This window comes from Oncorhynchus mykiss, chromosome 1 (assembly GCF_057628025.1).
Source record: "Oncorhynchus mykiss isolate SJ-2025 chromosome 1, ASM5762802v1, whole genome shotgun sequence".
Taxonomy (NCBI): domain Eukaryota; kingdom Metazoa; phylum Chordata; class Actinopteri; order Salmoniformes; family Salmonidae; genus Oncorhynchus; species Oncorhynchus mykiss.
Genome location: NC_143022.1, coordinates 36,861,129 through 36,880,000, shown reverse-complemented (window position 1 = coordinate 36,880,000; position 18,872 = coordinate 36,861,129). Strand labels below are relative to the sequence as shown.

General features: G+C 42.3%; 1 protein-coding gene across 1 annotated transcript in view; it reads right to left on the bottom strand.

The window, feature by feature from the left end:
• LOC110521975 (transcription factor Maf) overlaps positions 1–11,035 on the bottom strand; it is a 56,958-nt gene extending 45,923 nt beyond the window's left edge. The window contains exons 1-2 of the mRNA XM_021599998.3: positions 9,584–11,035; positions 439–513 (exon numbers count right to left, since the gene is read on the bottom strand). Coding sequence (XP_021455673.1) covers positions 486–513; positions 9,584–10,560 — 1,005 coding nt within the window. The 5' untranslated portion in view covers positions 10,561–11,035 and the 3' untranslated portion in view covers positions 439–485. The remainder of the gene's footprint in view (positions 1–438; positions 514–9,583) is intronic.
• Between the last annotated feature and the right edge of the window lie 7,837 nt (positions 11,036–18,872).

Here is an 18,872-nt window from a genome sequence, read left to right as displayed (position 1 = left end):
TTCTCAAATTAAATCTGCAAAGTCAAGCCCTATTGAAATGTGAAAATGATTTAGTAAAACAGTGAACCCATTTTACAAGACACACTGACAGTTATTTGATAAATATGTTTTAAAGACCATACAAAGATGATAATCAAAATTGTAAATACTGTTAATATGTATATCCTTCAGTATAATTGTACAATTGTGCTTCATAAAATGCTAAATATTTGTTTAATAAGTATTGGAAATAACAATAATAATCAAACAATAAGATACAATTATATGAATAACTATTATATTAAACTCAATAAAGATTTTGTTGTGAATGTGTATACTTTTCATCTTTTCCAGAATTGTTCAAAAGCAATAATATAGCTAGCTTAAAAAAAGTAATGTGTGTGTTATGAACCAGGTGATCAGTGAGCTGAGGAGAAGGGACAAGATGGCAGATGTTACCTCAGACTCCAGGTCAAGGGTCAGGGGGCAGGGTTCAGGGGTCACTATCACAGATGGAGGAACTTTCTGGACGTCCTGAGGATAGAGATAATAAAGGCAAGGATTAAAACATAGTTAAAAAAAGGCAGAAAATAGTTTCACTAAAAAATACGCTAAGCTTCTGTACAATCTTAGGAAAAAAGGTACTATCTAGTACCTGAAAGGGTTATTAATCTGTCCCCATAAGATAACCCTTTAAAGAACCCTTTTTGGTTCCAGGAAGAACCCTTTTCACAGAGGGTTCTACCTGAAACCAAAAAGGTTTCCACCTGGAACCCAAAAGGGTTCCCCTATGAGGACAGCCGAAGAACCCTTTTGGAACCCTTTTTTTCTAGCAGTGTAGCATGGAGGGAGGTGAATGAAAGAGAAAGAGAAAGAGCACATTAAAGCCTCTTTATACATATTTAAGCAACAATGACAGCCATTCATTTTTCCAGTAATGTCATTAACACTGAGACCATATGGACCATGTACTGCTTAGCCAGGAGTTACCACTACCACACACCACTCTGAGAGAACGCAGGAGGGTAATGACACACACGCTTCACCACTTGCTGTAGAGATTGAAGGTGCAGTAGCCTACTGAGTCCTGTTATGTGCACTGTAATGTGTGCTACTGAGTGTGAAGTTGACCAGGAGCCGTAGAAATTGATATTAATTTGCAGACATTGTGCAGATAAATAAGACGGTAGATATAATCGAAAGCAACATGCGTACAAACAGGTGCATGCACACCCATCAGTGTGGGACACAGAGAGAATGCTAGGGCATGGCACCAGTGTGTGAGGTCAGGGTCTTTCCCATGTACAGATAAAATGAGAGAGGAGAGAGACAGCGGAAGAGCTGAACAACACTTTGGGTCACCTTGTCTGGCTGGAGATCAATGTCTGTTAGACTGGTGAGTGAGAGAGAGAAAAGAGAGAGCGAGAAAAGAGAGAGAGAGAACTAGAGAGAGAGAGGAGAGAGAGAGAGAGAAAACTAGAGAGAGAGAGAGAGAGAGAGAGAGAGAGAGAAAACTAGAGAGCGAGAGAGAGAGAGAGAGAGAGAGACTGTGCAGCCACTGCACAACAGCAGAACCTGAGACGGAGCTGCATTTCCTGACAAAATGTGAAAAATATAAAAATGTTCAAAGACCTCTCTGATGACTGTAGGCTACCCGTCCTGTTAGGGGAGGACGCAGAGAGCTGTGGGTTGGCAGCGCGCTATATTGCTGCCTGCCATAAGTTGAGGGACAGTGTCTGACCGACCAACCAACCTGCACATGTCCTCCACTATTGTTATTGTTCAATGTATGGCTATTTTGACCCTTGGTTATTGTTGTTACTGTTGTCCCGTTGACAATTTTGATACTTATTATTTTCATATTAAATATAGTAAATAGTAAATATCCAAAGTAAGCTTTGGCAAAATGTACATTGTTACGTCATGCCAATAAATCAAATTGAATTGAATTGAGAGAGACAGACAGACAGACAGAGAGAGAGAGAGAGAGAGAGAGAAGAGGAGATGAGAGGAGAGAGAGAGGAAGAGGGAGAGAAGACAGAGGAAGAGGGGGAGAGGAGAGGAGAGAAGAGAGGAGAGAAGAGATAAGAAGAGAGAAGAGAGAGAGACTGTGACTCCTGCATTCCTGGGGCAGAGAGGTACATAAACGTGGTTGATTTAAATCCGTGTCTGACTGCAGTAGAAGGGTAAATCACCTCACAGCTTCAATGAGCTGCAGGTAAAACACACAGGGGTCGGGCTAAGCTCCAACTCCACACACACACACGCACGAACGCACACGCACACACAGCAGGCTTTCTGACCTGCAACTCAACACTCTGAAGGAATGTTTATGTGTGTTTCAGAAGACTGTGCTGCTAAATTAGAATTCTATCATAATTAGTATTCATCTATTGCCCTTTAGTTAATTATATATTCTGATCAGGAGGGGTTCTCCAGCAGATTCAAATGTGAGTGAAAAGATGAGCACAGCACACTCTTAGAAAAAAACAACCTAAAAGGGTTATTTGGCTGTTCCCATAGGAGAACCCTTTGAAGAACTAGTTTTGGTTCCAGGTAAAACCCTGTTCAGTTCCATGTAGAACCATTTCAACATAGGGTTCTACCTAAAACCAAAAAGGGTTCTCTCTGGAACCAAAAAGGGTTCTCCTATGGGGACAGCTTTAGAACCCTTTTTTTCTAAGAGTGTACAGGACTGCTTGAGATGGATTGTAGAGCACATATTGCTAAATTATATTGGAAATTCATATTTCACAACAAACGTGTATGTATCACATGTATGGGTGATTTGGGTTTAGACAGATGTTATACAACCCGACACAGTATCAAACATTCACAAACACCCAGACATATCTGTGGCTGTCCAGGAGCTCAGTCTCACCAAGCCAGTCGGCAGAGAGAAGGCAATATGACCCTGTAAATATACAGCTCCCTCACCTTGCAGCCCGCACCGCGACAGGAGGGGGGAAATGCTAAATTATTAGCTTTTCAAATAAATGACACATAACTCAGCCATCGGAGAGAGAGAGAGAGAGAGAGAGAGAGAGAGAGAGAGAGAGAGAGAGAGAGAGAGAGAGAGAGAGAGACTCCTGCATTCCTAGGGCAGAGTGATGGACGCAGTACAGAGGTACATAAACGCTGTTGATTTAAATCACTTTAAATGTAAATGTTTATCGCAACACAGAGAGATGCAGATGGGGAGTGAGTGGAAGAGATTGAAATTGTTTCCTCTTTTGAATGTGAATACTATAGGTGTTTAACCCTTTGTGGTGCCGTTGTAAGGGCAAGTCTGGGTGTATGTGTTTGTGTGTGTGTGTGTGTGTGTGTGTGTGGGGGGGGGTCCTATTAATTAATATTAATAATAGCATAATTGATTTAAACAAAAGCAGCTTTCATACTGCATACAGAAACAACTACAGAAACATTTGACTAGATGAGGAGGTGGTTATAACCTTTGCTCTGTTGCTGAGTTTCTTACAAAGAAAACTCCACCCAAAAACTATTTGTTGGTATTTGTTTCATTAGTCCATTGTTGACATAGTCCCAAAATACAGAAATCATCCCCGTATGATGCATTTAGCATCATATGACGTAAAACGCAGCATCACATGACGTAAAACGCAGCATCACATGACGTAAAACGCAGCATCATATGACGTAAAACGCAGCATCACATGACGTAAAACGCAGCATCATATTACGTAAAACGCAGCATCACATGACGTAAAACGCAGCATACGGGGATGATTTCTGTATTTTGAAAGTTACATTTCTTGAAAAATTGATTGCTGACAATCAAAACATTTTGGGACTTTGACAACAATGTACTTATGAAACAAATACCAAAAGATCGTTCTTGGATGGATATAATATGCAAGCAGAGGATTTGAGGGCGTTTGGATGATCTCAGATTTCTTCCTAAAAATGCATATATTGAATAAAATGCATTATAACAAAGGGAGAAAGTAATCTGCTCATATAGATTGTCCACACTGAACACTCAATAGACAGACAGATTGGAGGAATGGATGCTTTGATAGACTCTCTCACCGCAAGGTCAAATCAAAGACGCAATGCTGGACATTGACTTCCTAGCACATCCACTTAGTCACACACACACGCACGTGCACACAAGAACACACACACACTTCCTGTATCATACTGATCCTAAAATGTGTATTCTATTCCACTGAGCCATTTCCTTTATGTTCATATGCTGATCTTCTCTTATCTCTTATTGTTGTTGCTGTCGTTGGTGTGTACCATGTGTATCCAGTGCATTCAACAGTTCATACGACTAATACAACTTGAAACACACAATGCACACCACAAGCCATTGTGCCTTTAATAAAGGCATTAAAGTGAAGTACATCATGTTGATTGAAATGTCAATAAGAATGCATTTCAAAGTGATTTCCCATTGTTGACCTCAGAGAGAAAGTCCAATATTGTGACAGGAGACAACTGCATTAGCTGTAATAACCTGATCATTGGACATAGTAGAAATGATCACAGCACACCAGTCAATATGCTGGGACAGAGAACGGAATTACACTTCATGCTGATTCAATTAATCCTAATATAATATCTGTGTGTGTGTGTGTGTGTGTGTGTGTGTGTGTGTGTGTGTGTGTGTGTGTGTGTGTGTGTGTGTGTGTGTGTGTGTGTGTGTGTGTGTGTGTGTGTGTGTGTGTGTGTGTGTGTGTGGTACATCTGTTGTGATGCTGAGGTGTAAAGAGGTACTAGTGTCCTAGTACTCTGTTCTGTTCTGCCTGGCTGCTCTAACACAGGAAGTGATCTGGTAACACAGGTGTAAAGAATCATGTTGTGTCCTCTCTGTTCTGTTCTGCCTTGGCTGCTCTAACACAGGAAGTGATCTGGTAACACAGGTGTAAAGAATCATGTTGTGTCCTCTCTGTTCTGTTCTGCCCTGGCTGCTCTAACACAGTACGTGATCTGGTAACACAGGTGTAAAGAGGAAGTAGTGTTGTGTCCTCTCTGTTCTGTTCTGCCCGGGCTGCTCTTACACAGGAAGTGATCTGGTAACACAGGTGTAAAGAGGAAGTAGTGTTGTGTCCTCTCTGTTCTGTTCTGCCCTGGCTGCTCTTACACAGGAAGTGATCTGGTAACACAGCATCCTACCTCATAGTGGTTCTGGCTCCCACACACACACACACACATACAAGCAGCAAAGACACACACACATGCACATACAAGCAGGAAAGACACACACACACACACACACACACACACACACACACACACACACACACACACACACACACACACACACACACACTTCAGTGGACAAACAAAACAGACTCTGCAATAGGGGCTTAGCGCCAAGTTTGCACCAATACACAACCTGCCTTATTCCCATGGCCAAATTACAGAAATGTAATGAGTAAGAACACCGTAATGTGTAGAAATTTAGAAAAATAAATATGGTTTAAAATATGAAGTTCACCAAAATAGGATGAAAACTTGTTCATGATTAACATAGTTCTACTGAAAAAAGCATCACACTGACATTCCACACCAAATGTTTGAATGTATGATTTCATATGATTATTAACACAAGTATGGTATATAGACTCAAGCTAATTTCCTGGACCTTGTGCCAGAGCCAGAGCTCCATCACACAGCAAACCCCACTAATTCTATCTACTTGTAGGAGTAAAGAGGTGCCTTGAAATAAGTATGGTGTCTCCAGTTCCAGGTTAGAACACAAATGTAATTAAATAGCACACTGTATTGACTTAATCAGAAGGCAGGGCTATAAATTAATGGCACAGGACCACTAAAAGGCCCTCTCCCCTCTGCCTGGACGTTTCTCCCATCGTTTATCATCTTAAAGAAGCATAAGGCCTCTCTCTCTCTCCCTCCCCTCCCTCTCTGCCCCCCCCCCTCCCTCTCTGCCCCCCCCCCTCTCTCTCTCAATCTCTCTCTATCCCTCTCTCTCTCTCTCTCCCTCAGTCAAAGGGGAAATAGTCCGTTCCGGCCGGGGGAGGACCATGATATCCCAGCCTGCACCTCTCTGTGCTCTGTGTATGAGCAGCACCTGGGGGTGGGGAACAGGCTGCGGCCATCTTCCCTTAAAGTTGCAGAGTTATCAAAACTAGAGAGAGATGGGGGAGGTATCAAAGTTAGAGGACAAACAGACAGAGACAGTGAGCTACGATGCAGTATCAGTTTGATTGTTCTGAATTCCACACACACACACACACACACACACACACACACACACACACACACTTATCTCAGCCATGCTGCTAACCCAGGATGTAAAGGGAACCCATGAGTTAACTGTTATCTGCTTAAATGGAATGAATTTGCTTTTTGAATATCTATTCCAAAGTGTTTCAAGCTCATGCATGCTTAAAAAAAGCTCACTCTCTTTAGCACCCTCACACATAACCTTGCATGCACACAGGCAAACGAGCACAGCCCAAAAAGCAGGTGCATTACGTAGGTGATCTCATGTGGAAATGCATTCCATCTATGCCTCTCACTCTTTCCAAACTAGAATGTCTACAGATTAAGAAGTAATGATGAAATAAAAAGTGATAGCCAATAACAAAAGCATTCAATGTCCCCATAGGTATTAGGTATGCTTCTGAGGAATGCATAGCCTTGCCTTCCTTTTAAGGCTCGCGTGTTCTGTTATAACCTCGCCTTCATACCAGTCAGAACTGTACATATGATTATGCAAACCAGAACTTAACAACATTAGCAAAAAGATAATGTTATTATCTATTATTATGCAGAAGAATGGGATAGTAAAAAGAATCAAGCACTGCGGGTAAAAAGGGACGAAACAGACACAGCACACAAAGACATGCACCACATGCTGGATTCTTCCATTTAGAAAACTGTCCCGCGTAGTTGTAACATTGTCAAAGTCATAACGAAATATATATTTATTTCGTCTACTCATTTGATTAGCCTATTTCAGATTTCAAAATCGAACGAAGAAATTTGACAAGAATGACAATGAAATGGAACAACCATTTAGAGGTTCACGATCTGACTTTCCCTGCGTTAAAAATCTTCCGACTCCAAAAATGTACATTTTTTTACACTGGACTAATAGCCCATGTTCCACCATAAGCAAACAGTGAGCAATGTGTAGCCTATTCGTTTACAATTATTTCGGGTAAAAATATGACATGTTGAACTTCGTTCCAGGCTACCCTCTGCGCATCAAGTAGCCTGATTCCCCTTCAATTGACCTTATGGTAAATATAGGGACCGTTTTTATTGAACTAAATACTAGGCTATATCTCCATGCCATATTTACAATTTAACTTTTTGAGTTAAAGGGTTCAGGGTCGAGTTTTTCGACTGCTACGGAGCAAAGAGCAAACGTTAGCTCTTAAATTAATTATGAACAAAATGGGACTGGGGACCTGTGCCCGGCGTCATGTGAAGTGTGTATAAAACAATCCGCATATGTAGCCTAGGCCTAATGTCTAAATAAACTGGAATATTTAGTTTGGACTGTTGTAATTCTCTTTAAGCAATTAAGCAACAGGTGAAATAAATCTTATTTCTGTACAACACAGCGGAAGAGCTAAATACGACACGTTATTACAGCGTCTTCAAAACAACATAACGTCACTGTATGCTTTTATAAGCAAGAAAACATTTTTTTTTTGCTTTAGGTCTATGTTGTCCTCCTAAGATGTGTCTATAGCCTACAGCACAGCAGGAGGCAAAAGTGTATTGAGCTTACACGAAAGGTGTAATACTAAACCACATAAATTATAGGCGTATAGGCAATTCCCGAATGCTTTTATGAACTTAATTTTTTTTTACCAAGAATTAGGACTAATTTAGCCTTATCCACAAGTGTAGCCTATTAGGCAAGTAAAACCGGTGATAAAGTCAGCATAACAATAATTTAAACATGCATTAATAAAAATGAACATTAATGACAGTTTAACTTTCCATTCATAAACATTTATTGATGAATGGTAGGAATTTCAATATTCCAGTTTGAACACTGTGTTGTCCAAACAATGTTTAAGTCATTTCCTTAGACACCAGGACATCTTTTTAAGAATATATCCATAGTTCACCATGATTACATTTTATATAGCAACATTAAAGTTATTGAATATCACCTAAACATTTCCAACAATTCCCAGCAGTGAACAGTTTTCCGATCGGTTTAGACCCACCGGGTTTCGGGTAACATGCGTGCAATTACAGTCCAGCAATTCCTTCCTTTTTCAGTGAATGACACATTTCAGATGAAGAGATTTCCCACCTCTTAATGGTGATTCGTCATCACACTTTTGATAAAGACAGACTGAAGCTTTACCTGGTTTAAGATTATGCATTTAAACCTATATCTCATTTGTCCTTTATGTCATTTCCTTCTTCGATACTTGTATCAAAGACAAGAAAAGAAGAAGGAAAATAATTTAGTGCATTTGGACAAAAATTATACAAACGTATGCCTACATTTAATCTAAATAATCTAACAATATTCAAACATAAAAAGCAACCTGTTGCGTAACAAAAACCACATTGACTGAATATTCACTGAATTAAAATATGCCTTTTTAAATTATAAAGGAATCCACAGGAATCCATAAATAGGCTACAAAAGGCCATCAGATGAATAGTGGACTACACACCGCTATATGCACGACCGTGTAACACACCGCACTCCGTTCAAGAGAAGATAGAATTCCAAATGTCCTGTCTGTCTTTCTCCAGGCATAATCCTAGCCTGGCAAGTGAAAGGTGATGCGTCAGCGGCTTTGTGTGTAGAGAATGAGGCTCAATGTCAGAAGGGACGGCGAGAGGTGAGGAGGGGATGAGAGGTGAGTTGAGTTGAGGGTTGAGGAGACTGATGGAGGATGAAGTCCCTCACAATGGTTGGTCCCAAATCCCCCCAAAAGCGATGAGTCCATATAAATACATAACATGCAGTTGTCATCCAAGAAAGTGTAACAAAAGTATTCCTGAAAGGACAGCAAAATACCGCACATGACCTGCATGGTTGATTTAGGCTCTATAACGTCGTCTATATTATGCCATAGGCTTACTGTTTGAATGCTCAAAACATGAAAAACATAGATTATATGAAAATGGAGTAAATTATAGCCTACAAAGACATTAAAACAAAACAAATATTTAAGAGTTAACTTTCAGTTAAATTTGACTACATGTACTGTAGGCCTAAATTTAAGATTTAGGCCGATTGAGCAAGTTTTATAAACACAGATTATTAATGATCACTTGACACTTTTGAGGGAGTTGCCCCACGAAACAAAATGCACACAAATATTTTCTTTATCCTTTTTAAAATACAAAATAACGACGGCAAAACACAACGAATTAGATCTATACAGGCTATTTCTAACAATGTAATCCACAAACCTAATTTAACACGGAACATTTACCTAACCGCATTCTCATTAAATATCACCACAAAATGTGTAAAGAAAATTTAAAAAATATTAATTTGTGTCTTTGCCAATCCCCACCTTTACGCACGGAAACTTTACGATCCTGACAAAATTAACAACAGTTTATTTTCCTTTTTTAATTTTTTTTTTAAAGTGACTATATTCTAAACTGTGAAACTCACATGAAGAACTCTGGGGATGAGGGGGTGTTGTCACTGCTGGATCCGTTTTCTCTGAAGCCGTTGGTGATGAGCTTCTCGTACTTGTCCTTGTATGCGTCCCTCTCCCTGGCCAGCCGCGACATCTCCGCCTTGAGGTGGTCCACCTGCTGGACCAGCTGCGTCTTCTCACCCTCCAGAACATGTCTCTGCTGGACCCGCTTGTAGCGGCATGACTGGGCATAGCCTCTGTTCTTTAGGGTTCTCCTCTTCTGTTTCAGCCGGATCACCTCCTCTTTGCTGACCCCGCGGAGGTGTCGGTTCAGCTCCCGTACTGACATGGTCACCAGCTGGTCGTCCGAAAACCGGTCGTCCAGGTCCAGGTGTCCCATGTGTTGGTGGCTGCCCGCCGAGCTAGCGTTGGACGGGACCCCGGTGGAGGGGTGGTGTCCCCCGGCGTGGTGGTGATGATGGTGGTGGTGGTGGGGACCTCCGTTCTGCGCTGCTGCTGCAGCGATAACAGCCGATACCACAGCGGCTGCTGAGCCCATCTCCTCCCCGGCCATGCCGCCTCCTGCCCCGGCCGACCCGGCAAACTGCTGCCCTCTAGCATAGCCATCGAAGGACTGGAGCTGGTGACTGCTGCTGATCAGCGCCTCTACCGCGTCTTCGGGGCTGAAGCCCAGCGCTTCGGGATTCAGCTGCTGTTGGTAGCCGCTCATCCAGTAAAAATCCTCCAGGTGAGCCTTCTGCTCGCTCCCGGAGCCCGGGCTGGGCGCCGAAAAGCTTGGGGAAGGGGGAACCGAGCTGCAAGGCGTGCTCATCGGGGTGGAAGACAAGGATCCCCCGGTGATCAGACGGCTGCACTGGCTGATGCTGCGATCCGGCTCCACCGGCTCCTTTTTCACTTCAAACTTCATCAGATCGAAGTCATTAACATATTCCATGGCCAGGGGACTGGTGGGCAGGTCGGAGTTGCTCATTGCCAGTTCTGATGCCATCCTTTTGCTGCTGCTGACAGCAGTCCTCCAAACGGGTTGAGCAGCACCTGTCAAAGCGGGGTGCGGTGACACGCACTGAGCCAGCTTGATTTCTTTATTTATTTTATTTAAAAAAAAAAAATGTTGAAAAAACAAGGGGTTTTCTAGCCTAATTGTGCTGCGCACGTTTTTGGTTTTTTGAAATTGGATCTTTTTTCTCTCTCTCTCTTTAACGCAGTGTTTGCACAGACGCACTAGAACAGCGCGTGCGTCGCTCTCTCGTTTTTCGCCCTCTCTCTCCTTGTCTGCACGCGGTTCTGTGTGTTTCTAACATTTAACACTTCATGCCTTCTTTTAGGATTAGTGCGCGAAATTGAAGGAGGTTCACGTGAGGTGTCACTGGCAAATTCGTGCCTTGAAGAGAATAATACAAAAAAAACTCCACGCCAGGCTTGACGGAGAGAGATTTTTTTAAAAGGGATCAACCCCCGCAGACGACTTTAAATGCATTGCTGACTTTTATAGGCGTCCTGACGTCAGGGCTCAAATATGAAATGGTATTGGACTCACATCCAATGGGCTATCTCGCTCTGAGGGACAATTAGCATAATATTAGATGATCCAATATTTTGGGAAAGGACCGAGCCTATCAGTTAACTCTCTCCGGACTAGAACTTAAAGACAGTGAAAACAAAATAAAGAAACACTACAATTCATAGCCTATTGGTTATTACGATTTTCAACAGGTAGATGTTCATCCCGTTTCTTTCAATAAAGTTGTCTATAAATACCTACATAGGCTATAAGCAACATAGAAAAGACAGTTAATTGTCTATTAGCTACCTTATCAATAGATTTACAGAACTTTATGACACTATTGACGTTAATCAATCAAACTTTTGTCAGCATAACAAAGAGGTATAGGCTATACCTTTTAAACATTGGGGTTGTAAAACGAATATAAGATATCCAATTGCTTATAATATCAGGGTAGTGTTAGGTGGTAGTTAGTAGGCCCTAGGAATATTATGTTGCGTGTAAATATTTAGAACTAATATGTCTTTCATTGTGAAACGATGTAGGTTCATTAACGTAAACACCGCTTAATTTTGGAAAATGTACCAGTCAAATTGCAATCACTTCTCTCAGCCTATACGTGTATGAAACCTAATTCAGAGCAATTTATACAACTCTGGATTTATGGACATGTTCAATTATGCGTTCTATGTTCTACTGATAGCCTACGTATTTTCTTTGACGATTTTCATATTCTCTGGTAGCAGTTCTTGGTCAGGGAAGTCATTTAAAGTACTGTACACTTGTGTTTTTGTCGATAGGGTTGTGAAAGCATGGGTCCGGCCATGTGAATGGCTGTTAGCAAACCCAACAGCGCCACCCTTTGGAATAAGACAGTGGCCTAGGTAACGAACATTAGAAATGGCAGGTGGGTGATATGATCCCCTCTGAAGATACAAGGGTTCTCTGTTTCTCATTACTTAGCTTGACAATAACACATATTAGGGGAGATTGGGGTAAATTAAGACATTTTTACATTCGGCCTCACTCCGCCAAGGGAAATCAAGTATTCTTTCTCACAAAGATATCTATATATATTTCAGGATGTTGTGTATCACTGGAAATAGTTAATGTAAACATTACAGTTTTGAAAACATAGCTTGTCCAAAAAAACTGGGCTCTTGGCTAAACTTACCCCAGGTATGGGACAGCGTAAATTAAGCCATGGGACAGGGTAAGTTAAGCCATGGGACAGGGTAAGTTAAGCCATGGGACAGGGTACGTTGAGCCATGGGACAGGGTAAGTTAAGCCATGGGACAGGGTAAGTTAAGCCATGGGACAGGGTCAATTAAGCCTTGGGACAGGGTAGGTTAAGCCATGGGACAGGGTAGGTTAAGCCATGGGACAGGGTAAATTAAGCCATGGGACAGGGTAGGTTAAGCCATGGGACAGGGTAGGTTAAGCCATGGGACAGGGTAAATTAAGCCATGGGACAGGGTAGGTTAAGCCATGGGACAGGGTAGGTTAAGCCATGGGACAGGGTAAATTCAGCCATGGGACAGGGTAGGGTTAGCCGCCTACACATTTCTGTACTGAATTAAATATTACCACCAAGGTCATAACTAGACATGAGGACACCGAGGTCCGGACCTCTGTCATTTTTTCTAATTAAACACAAAATTATATCTGGTACACAATAAAGTTATGGTTCAACATGTAAATATCGCTCCCAGTGTTGAAGCTTAGGAACACTTATATTCTTGATCTGACAGTTCTAGTCGTGCCTGTATTTGGGAGATGCTGGAAGAAGACCATTTAAAAACTGTCCCCTGACTCCTGCCGTGTCTACAGACATCCCCTAAACAAGTAAAAACTGTCTCTCTGAGAATTTGTGCACAACTGGTAAGTTGCTTATTGATAGGCCTATGTCAGTCAGTCAGTCAGGTGGCTAGCTGCCGACAGAGACTTCTATTGCAGTAACATTGAAGGGCTCTGGCTAGTATTACTTAGCCAGCTAAGAATGCAGTAAGAAACTAACGTTAAACTGAGCATTTCTCAGCAGGAGCAAAAAATAGGCTACTACCATGGACAAAAATATAAACACATGTAAAGTTTTGGTCCCATGTTTCATGAGCTGAAATAAAAAATCCCAGAAATGTCCCAAAAAGCTTTTTTTCTCTCAAATTTTGTTCACAAATTTGTTTACATCTCTGTTAGTGAGCATTTATCATTTGCCAAGATAATCCATCCACCTGACAGGTGTGGCATATCAAGAAGCTGATTAAACAGCATGATCATTACACAGGTGCACATTGTGCTGGGGACAATAAACAGAACACTTTAAAATGTGCAGTTTTGTAACACAACTCAATGCAACAGATGTCTAAAGTCTTGAGGGAGCGTGCAATTGGATGACTGCAGGAATGCCCACCATAGCATTTAATGTTAATTTCTCTACCACAAGCAACATCGTTTTAGAGAATTTGGCAGTACGCCCAACCTGTATTTAAGTAGGCAAGTCAGTTAAGAACAAATTCTTATTTAAAATGACGGTCTACCCTTGCCAAACCCGGACGACGCTGGGCCAATTGTGCGCCGCCCTACAGGACTCCCAATCACAGCCGGATGTGATACAGGGACTGTAATGACATCTATTGCACTGAGATGCAGTGCCTTAGACCACTGCGCCACTCGGGAACCTGCCTCACACCCGCAGACACGTGTGTAACCACGCCAGCTCAGGACCTCCACATCTGGTTTCTTCACCTACGGGGTCATCTGAGACCAGCCACCCGGACAGCTGATGAAACTGCGGGTTTGCACAACCGAAGAGTTTCTGCACAAACTGTCAGAAACCATCTCAGGGAAGCTCATCTGCGTGCTCGTCGTCCTCACCAGGGCCTTGACCTGACTACAGTTTGGCGTAACCGACTTCACTGAGCAAATGTTCACATTCGATGGCCACTGGCACGGTGGGGAAGTGTGCTTTTCATGGATGAATCCCAGTTTCAACTGTACTGCCAGATACAAGACAGTGTGTATGGCATCGTGTGGGTGAGGGGTTTGCTAATGTCAACGTTGTGAACAGAGTGCCCCATGGTGGCTATGGGGTTATGGTATGGGCAGGCATAAGCTATGGACAACGAACACAATTGCATTTTATCAATGGCAATTTCAATGCACAGTGATACCGTGACGAGATCCCGGGGCCCATTGTCGTGCCATTCATCCGCCTCCATAACCTCATGTTTCAGCATGATAATGCACGACCCCATGTCACTAGGATCTGTTTACAATTCCTGGAAGCTGAAAATGGAAGCGTTTTCCAGTTCCCGCCAATATCCAGTAACTTCATACAGCCATTGTAGAGGAGTGGGAGAACATTCCAGAGGCCACAATCAACAGCCTGTTCAACTCCATGTGAAGGAGATGTGTGGCGCTGCATGAGGCAAATGGTGGTCACACCAGATACTGACTGGTGTTCTGATCCACGCTCCCACCTTTTTTTTAAAAGGTGTCGGTGACCAATAGATGCATATCTGTATGCCCAGTCATGTGAAATCCAAAGAGTAGGGCCTAATATATTTATTTCAAGTGACTGATTTCCTTATATAAACAATAACTCAGTAAAACCTTTGAAATTGCTGCATATTGCATGAATATTTTTGATCAGTGTGTTTGTAGATCGACTGAGGTGAATTAACCTACAGCAGCCAAAGTGATAATTACTGGGCTCCCTTTAGTTTGTTTTTGCTGTTCTCCAATAGCATTTAATTTAGTCAAAATGTTGTAGCAGGGATGGCTAACTTTTATGGGGTGGGGGGTCACAAAAGATCTGACCTCATCATGATGGGCCGCAGAGGCTTGCGAGTCTCTAAACACACATCTACACCCACACATGCATTTAGAGCTGGCCCACGATTGTTACCAGTTTAGATAGCTGGCCACTAGACTAACTTACCTATCTAAAAATGTTTAGCTGACACAGCCTAATTGAATGACTATCAGTGACTGACATAACAAGAAAAACTGCTGATGCACAACCAAATGTAGAAATGACACCTTGTGAATTCTACTATTGAGTAAGTTGAGACCCCACCGAGTACCTAAAAAAATAAAATTGATCCGCGTGGCCGCCAGTTGCCCATCCCTAGTAAAAATACAAGCATCGTAAAACCTCTAACACAATAACTTCATTTGACTTGGTGAAAACATGTTTTTGGGACTTAACTTGCTCTCCCCTACAGGTTCTGCCTAAACTCTACACATCCTCGAACCTCTGGATGTGAGAGCAGGTAAAGTGAGCATTTCTTATTTTAAACAGAAGAAAGAAGAAAAACAAGTCAAGAACACTAAACATGGTCACAGGACCAGGACTTTTAGGCCATATATGTCACTTTCACTATAAGCTCTTCATAACTCTACATAACACACCATGTCCAGCCTTCAGGCCATAAAATACTTCTCTGTCTCTTTGCTCTGATATGGAGGAATCCCCAGTAGAGCCTGTTCCCCTTCTAATGAACAGAACAGGCTACTCCTCGGAGGAGTGGGCTATCCTCGGAGGAGAGGAGAGTAAATAACGTGTCTCTCTGTGGAGCGATCCTCACGAGGAAGCAACATCTAGAAGTACAAAGCCTCCAGCAGCACAGCACCAAGTCCCCTGTGCCTCAACTCAAGTAAATATTCTCCTGGTCCCTGTGACTGTTCATGGGGACTTAACGCTAAACACAGAGGATAAACACACTCTTTTATTCATTAAAACACCAAACAGAGGAGGCTCTCTCTGAGGAGGAGTCTCTGATGGGTTCAATAAATATCAGAGAGGAGAGCTGTCCCTTCTGATGCCACTGTGCTGCTGCTGTGGAAACACATAGCTAGTCATCATTAGTTAGCAGAAGAACTGTAAAGTGTAATTGCGATAAATCTCTGTAAATGAAGTGTCTTATGAAACAGTCATACACATTTTTAAACAATGTAGTTTAGACTAACTCGCTCGTATAATCAACATGGTATTTCTTTATCCAAGTAGTTTTTTACTACACAGTCATAGCTATAATACTAATGCACATGGTATTTCCTTCTAATGATGCAATTAGCAATAATGTAATTATTAGTTTTCAACAATGTATATGATTCATATTGTTGCTGAGAAAGTATGGACCATATAAAGCAGGAATATAAGATTCCATTGTTTTAACATTTTCTGGAAGCCATAGGTAGTCCTACAGATCTTGTAGGTCATAATATTTTCTCTAGCCTGGAATCCACACAGTGTATCCCTTCGTTTCACTGTTGTTTCACTTCACTGATTCAGAATGGTCCTGCTCCAATAGAAGGGCTCCCGGACTGTCAAAAAAATTGCCTTTCCAATCTGTGTCCTCTCAGAAACTGTGGGTGGGTTTATCAGAAACTATGAGAGGCTTTATCCCAAATACCCACAGTGTTAATGAGAGACAATGTGACCTTTCTGAGTTCACCGCAGGAGAGCACTGATGTATCCTGGGTAAAAGTGTTCTCTTCAGGGCTGGCCTGTGATTTACTGTTGCTGTGACTTTACAAATGATTACATCTGTGACCGGGTTCTCCTGATCCTATGAGCACTGCTTCATTTTGAAGTATGCTTACCTTTTGTTTTCCTGTAATGTTCATGTTTTCTAATCTACATCTGTAGTTGTGTTGTTCCATTGCTCTGGAAGGAGCGTGAGAGAAGTGTGTGTCTGTGTGGGAGAATCACTGATGATTCATCTGACAATACTGTGTGTTCACTTCCCAGTACACTTTATTATGGCAGATAAACTCAATGTAACTTCAATAAACCCACATTAACTACATGCAAGGAATCCACCATTACTGAGCTTGTGCCTCATAATCTCTCATTATAGCCCCAATGGGAGGTTGGCTTCATATTAACTAAGAATCACAATGTAATGCCATGTATTAACTCTATTTAATATGTATATTAAATCCTAGTCTCACACATAATGGGGGAAGAACCAGACTGCTGCTGTTCCAATGGGCCTCATCAGATCTCAGACACTCATTTAATTAGCAGCAGAGAGAATGAAGTGTTTTGGGGGGGTTTTAACTAAGTGTTGTATCTTCTGTAATAGAATGAGGGAGCTGTGAATAGCTATTACAAGAATGGGTAACACTTTTCTCTGGCAGTGTTTTATGATGGGAATAAAATAATGCATATTAAGATAATAAGCTTCCACTCCACGGAAACAAAGTACCGTCTCCCTCTCTCTCCTCTCTCTCTCCTCTCTCTTCTTAACACTCCTCCACTTGCACCATCTGTCTCTATTGCACTCTAATTCAAACCTTCATTCATCAGACCTCCGCCTCACCTTTTTCCTTCAGTGTATCTGCTTTGGACCAGTGTATTTACATATGAAATATGACAAACAGTACCCTAATGTACTATGAGATGAGAAAAAAGTATGTGGACACCTGCTCGTCAAATATATCATTCCAAAATCATGGGCATTAATATGGAGTTGGTCCCTGCTTTGCCAATAGAACAGCCTCCACTCTTCTGGGAAGGCTTCCCACTAGATGGTAGAACATTGCTTCTGGGACTTGCTTCCACTCAGCCACAAGAGCATTATTGAGGTTGGGTACTGATGTTGGGCGATTAGACCTGGCTCGCAGTCGGTGTTCCAATTCATCTGTGCAGGCCAAGTTGGAAGCACAGAATCGTCTGGAATGTCATTGTATGCTGTAGCTTTAAGATTTCCCTTCACTGGAACAAAGGGAAAGGGAAAGACGGATACCTAGTCAGTTGTAAAACTGAATGGCTTCAACTGAAATGTGTCTTCCGCATTTAACCCAACCCTTCTGAATCAGAGTAGTGCGGGGGGCTGCCATTTCGACATCCACGTCTTTGGCGCCCGGGGAACAATGGGTTAACTGCCTTGCTCAGGGGCAGAACAACAGCTCAGGGATTCGATCCAGCAACCTTACGGTTACTGGCCCAACGGGCCTACCCCGAACGATGAAAAACAGCCCCAGACCATTATTCCTCCACCAATCTTTACGGTTGGCACTATGCATTCATTCAGGTAGTGTTCTCCTGGCATCCGCAAAACCCAGATTAGTCTGTCGGAATGCCAGATGGTGAAGTGTGATTCATCATGCCAGAGAATGCGTTTCCACTGCTCCAGAGTCCAATGGTGGTGAGCTTTACACCACTCCAGCAGACGCTTGGCACCGAGGACAGAGGCTTTTTACATGCTACGCGTTTCAGCACTCGGGGGTCCCATTCTGTGAGCTTGTTTGGCCTACCACTTCGCGGCTGAGCCGTTGTTGCTCCTAGACATTTCCACTTACAATAACAACACTTACAGTTGACCGGGGGAGCTCTAGTAGGGCAGAAATGTGACAAATTGACTTGTTGGAAAGGTGGCTGCCTATGATGGTGCCACGTTGAAAGTCACTGAGCTCTTCAGTAAGGCCATTCTGCTGCCAATGTTTGTCTATAGCGATTGCATGGCTGTATGATCAATTTTATACACCTGTCAGAAACTATTGTGGCTGAAATAGCACAATCCACTTATTTGAAGAGGTGTCCACGTACAGTACCAGTCAAAAGTTTGTGTTAAAATAAATCTAAATATATTTTAGATTTTAGATTCAAAGTAGCCACCCTTTGCCTTGATGACAGCTTTGCATACTCTTGGCATTTTCTCAACCAGCTTCACCTGGAATGCTTTCCCAACAATCTTGAAGGAGTTCCCACATATGCTGAGCACTTCTTGGCTGCTTTTCCTTCACTCTGCGGTACAACTCATCACAAACCATCTCAATTTGGTTG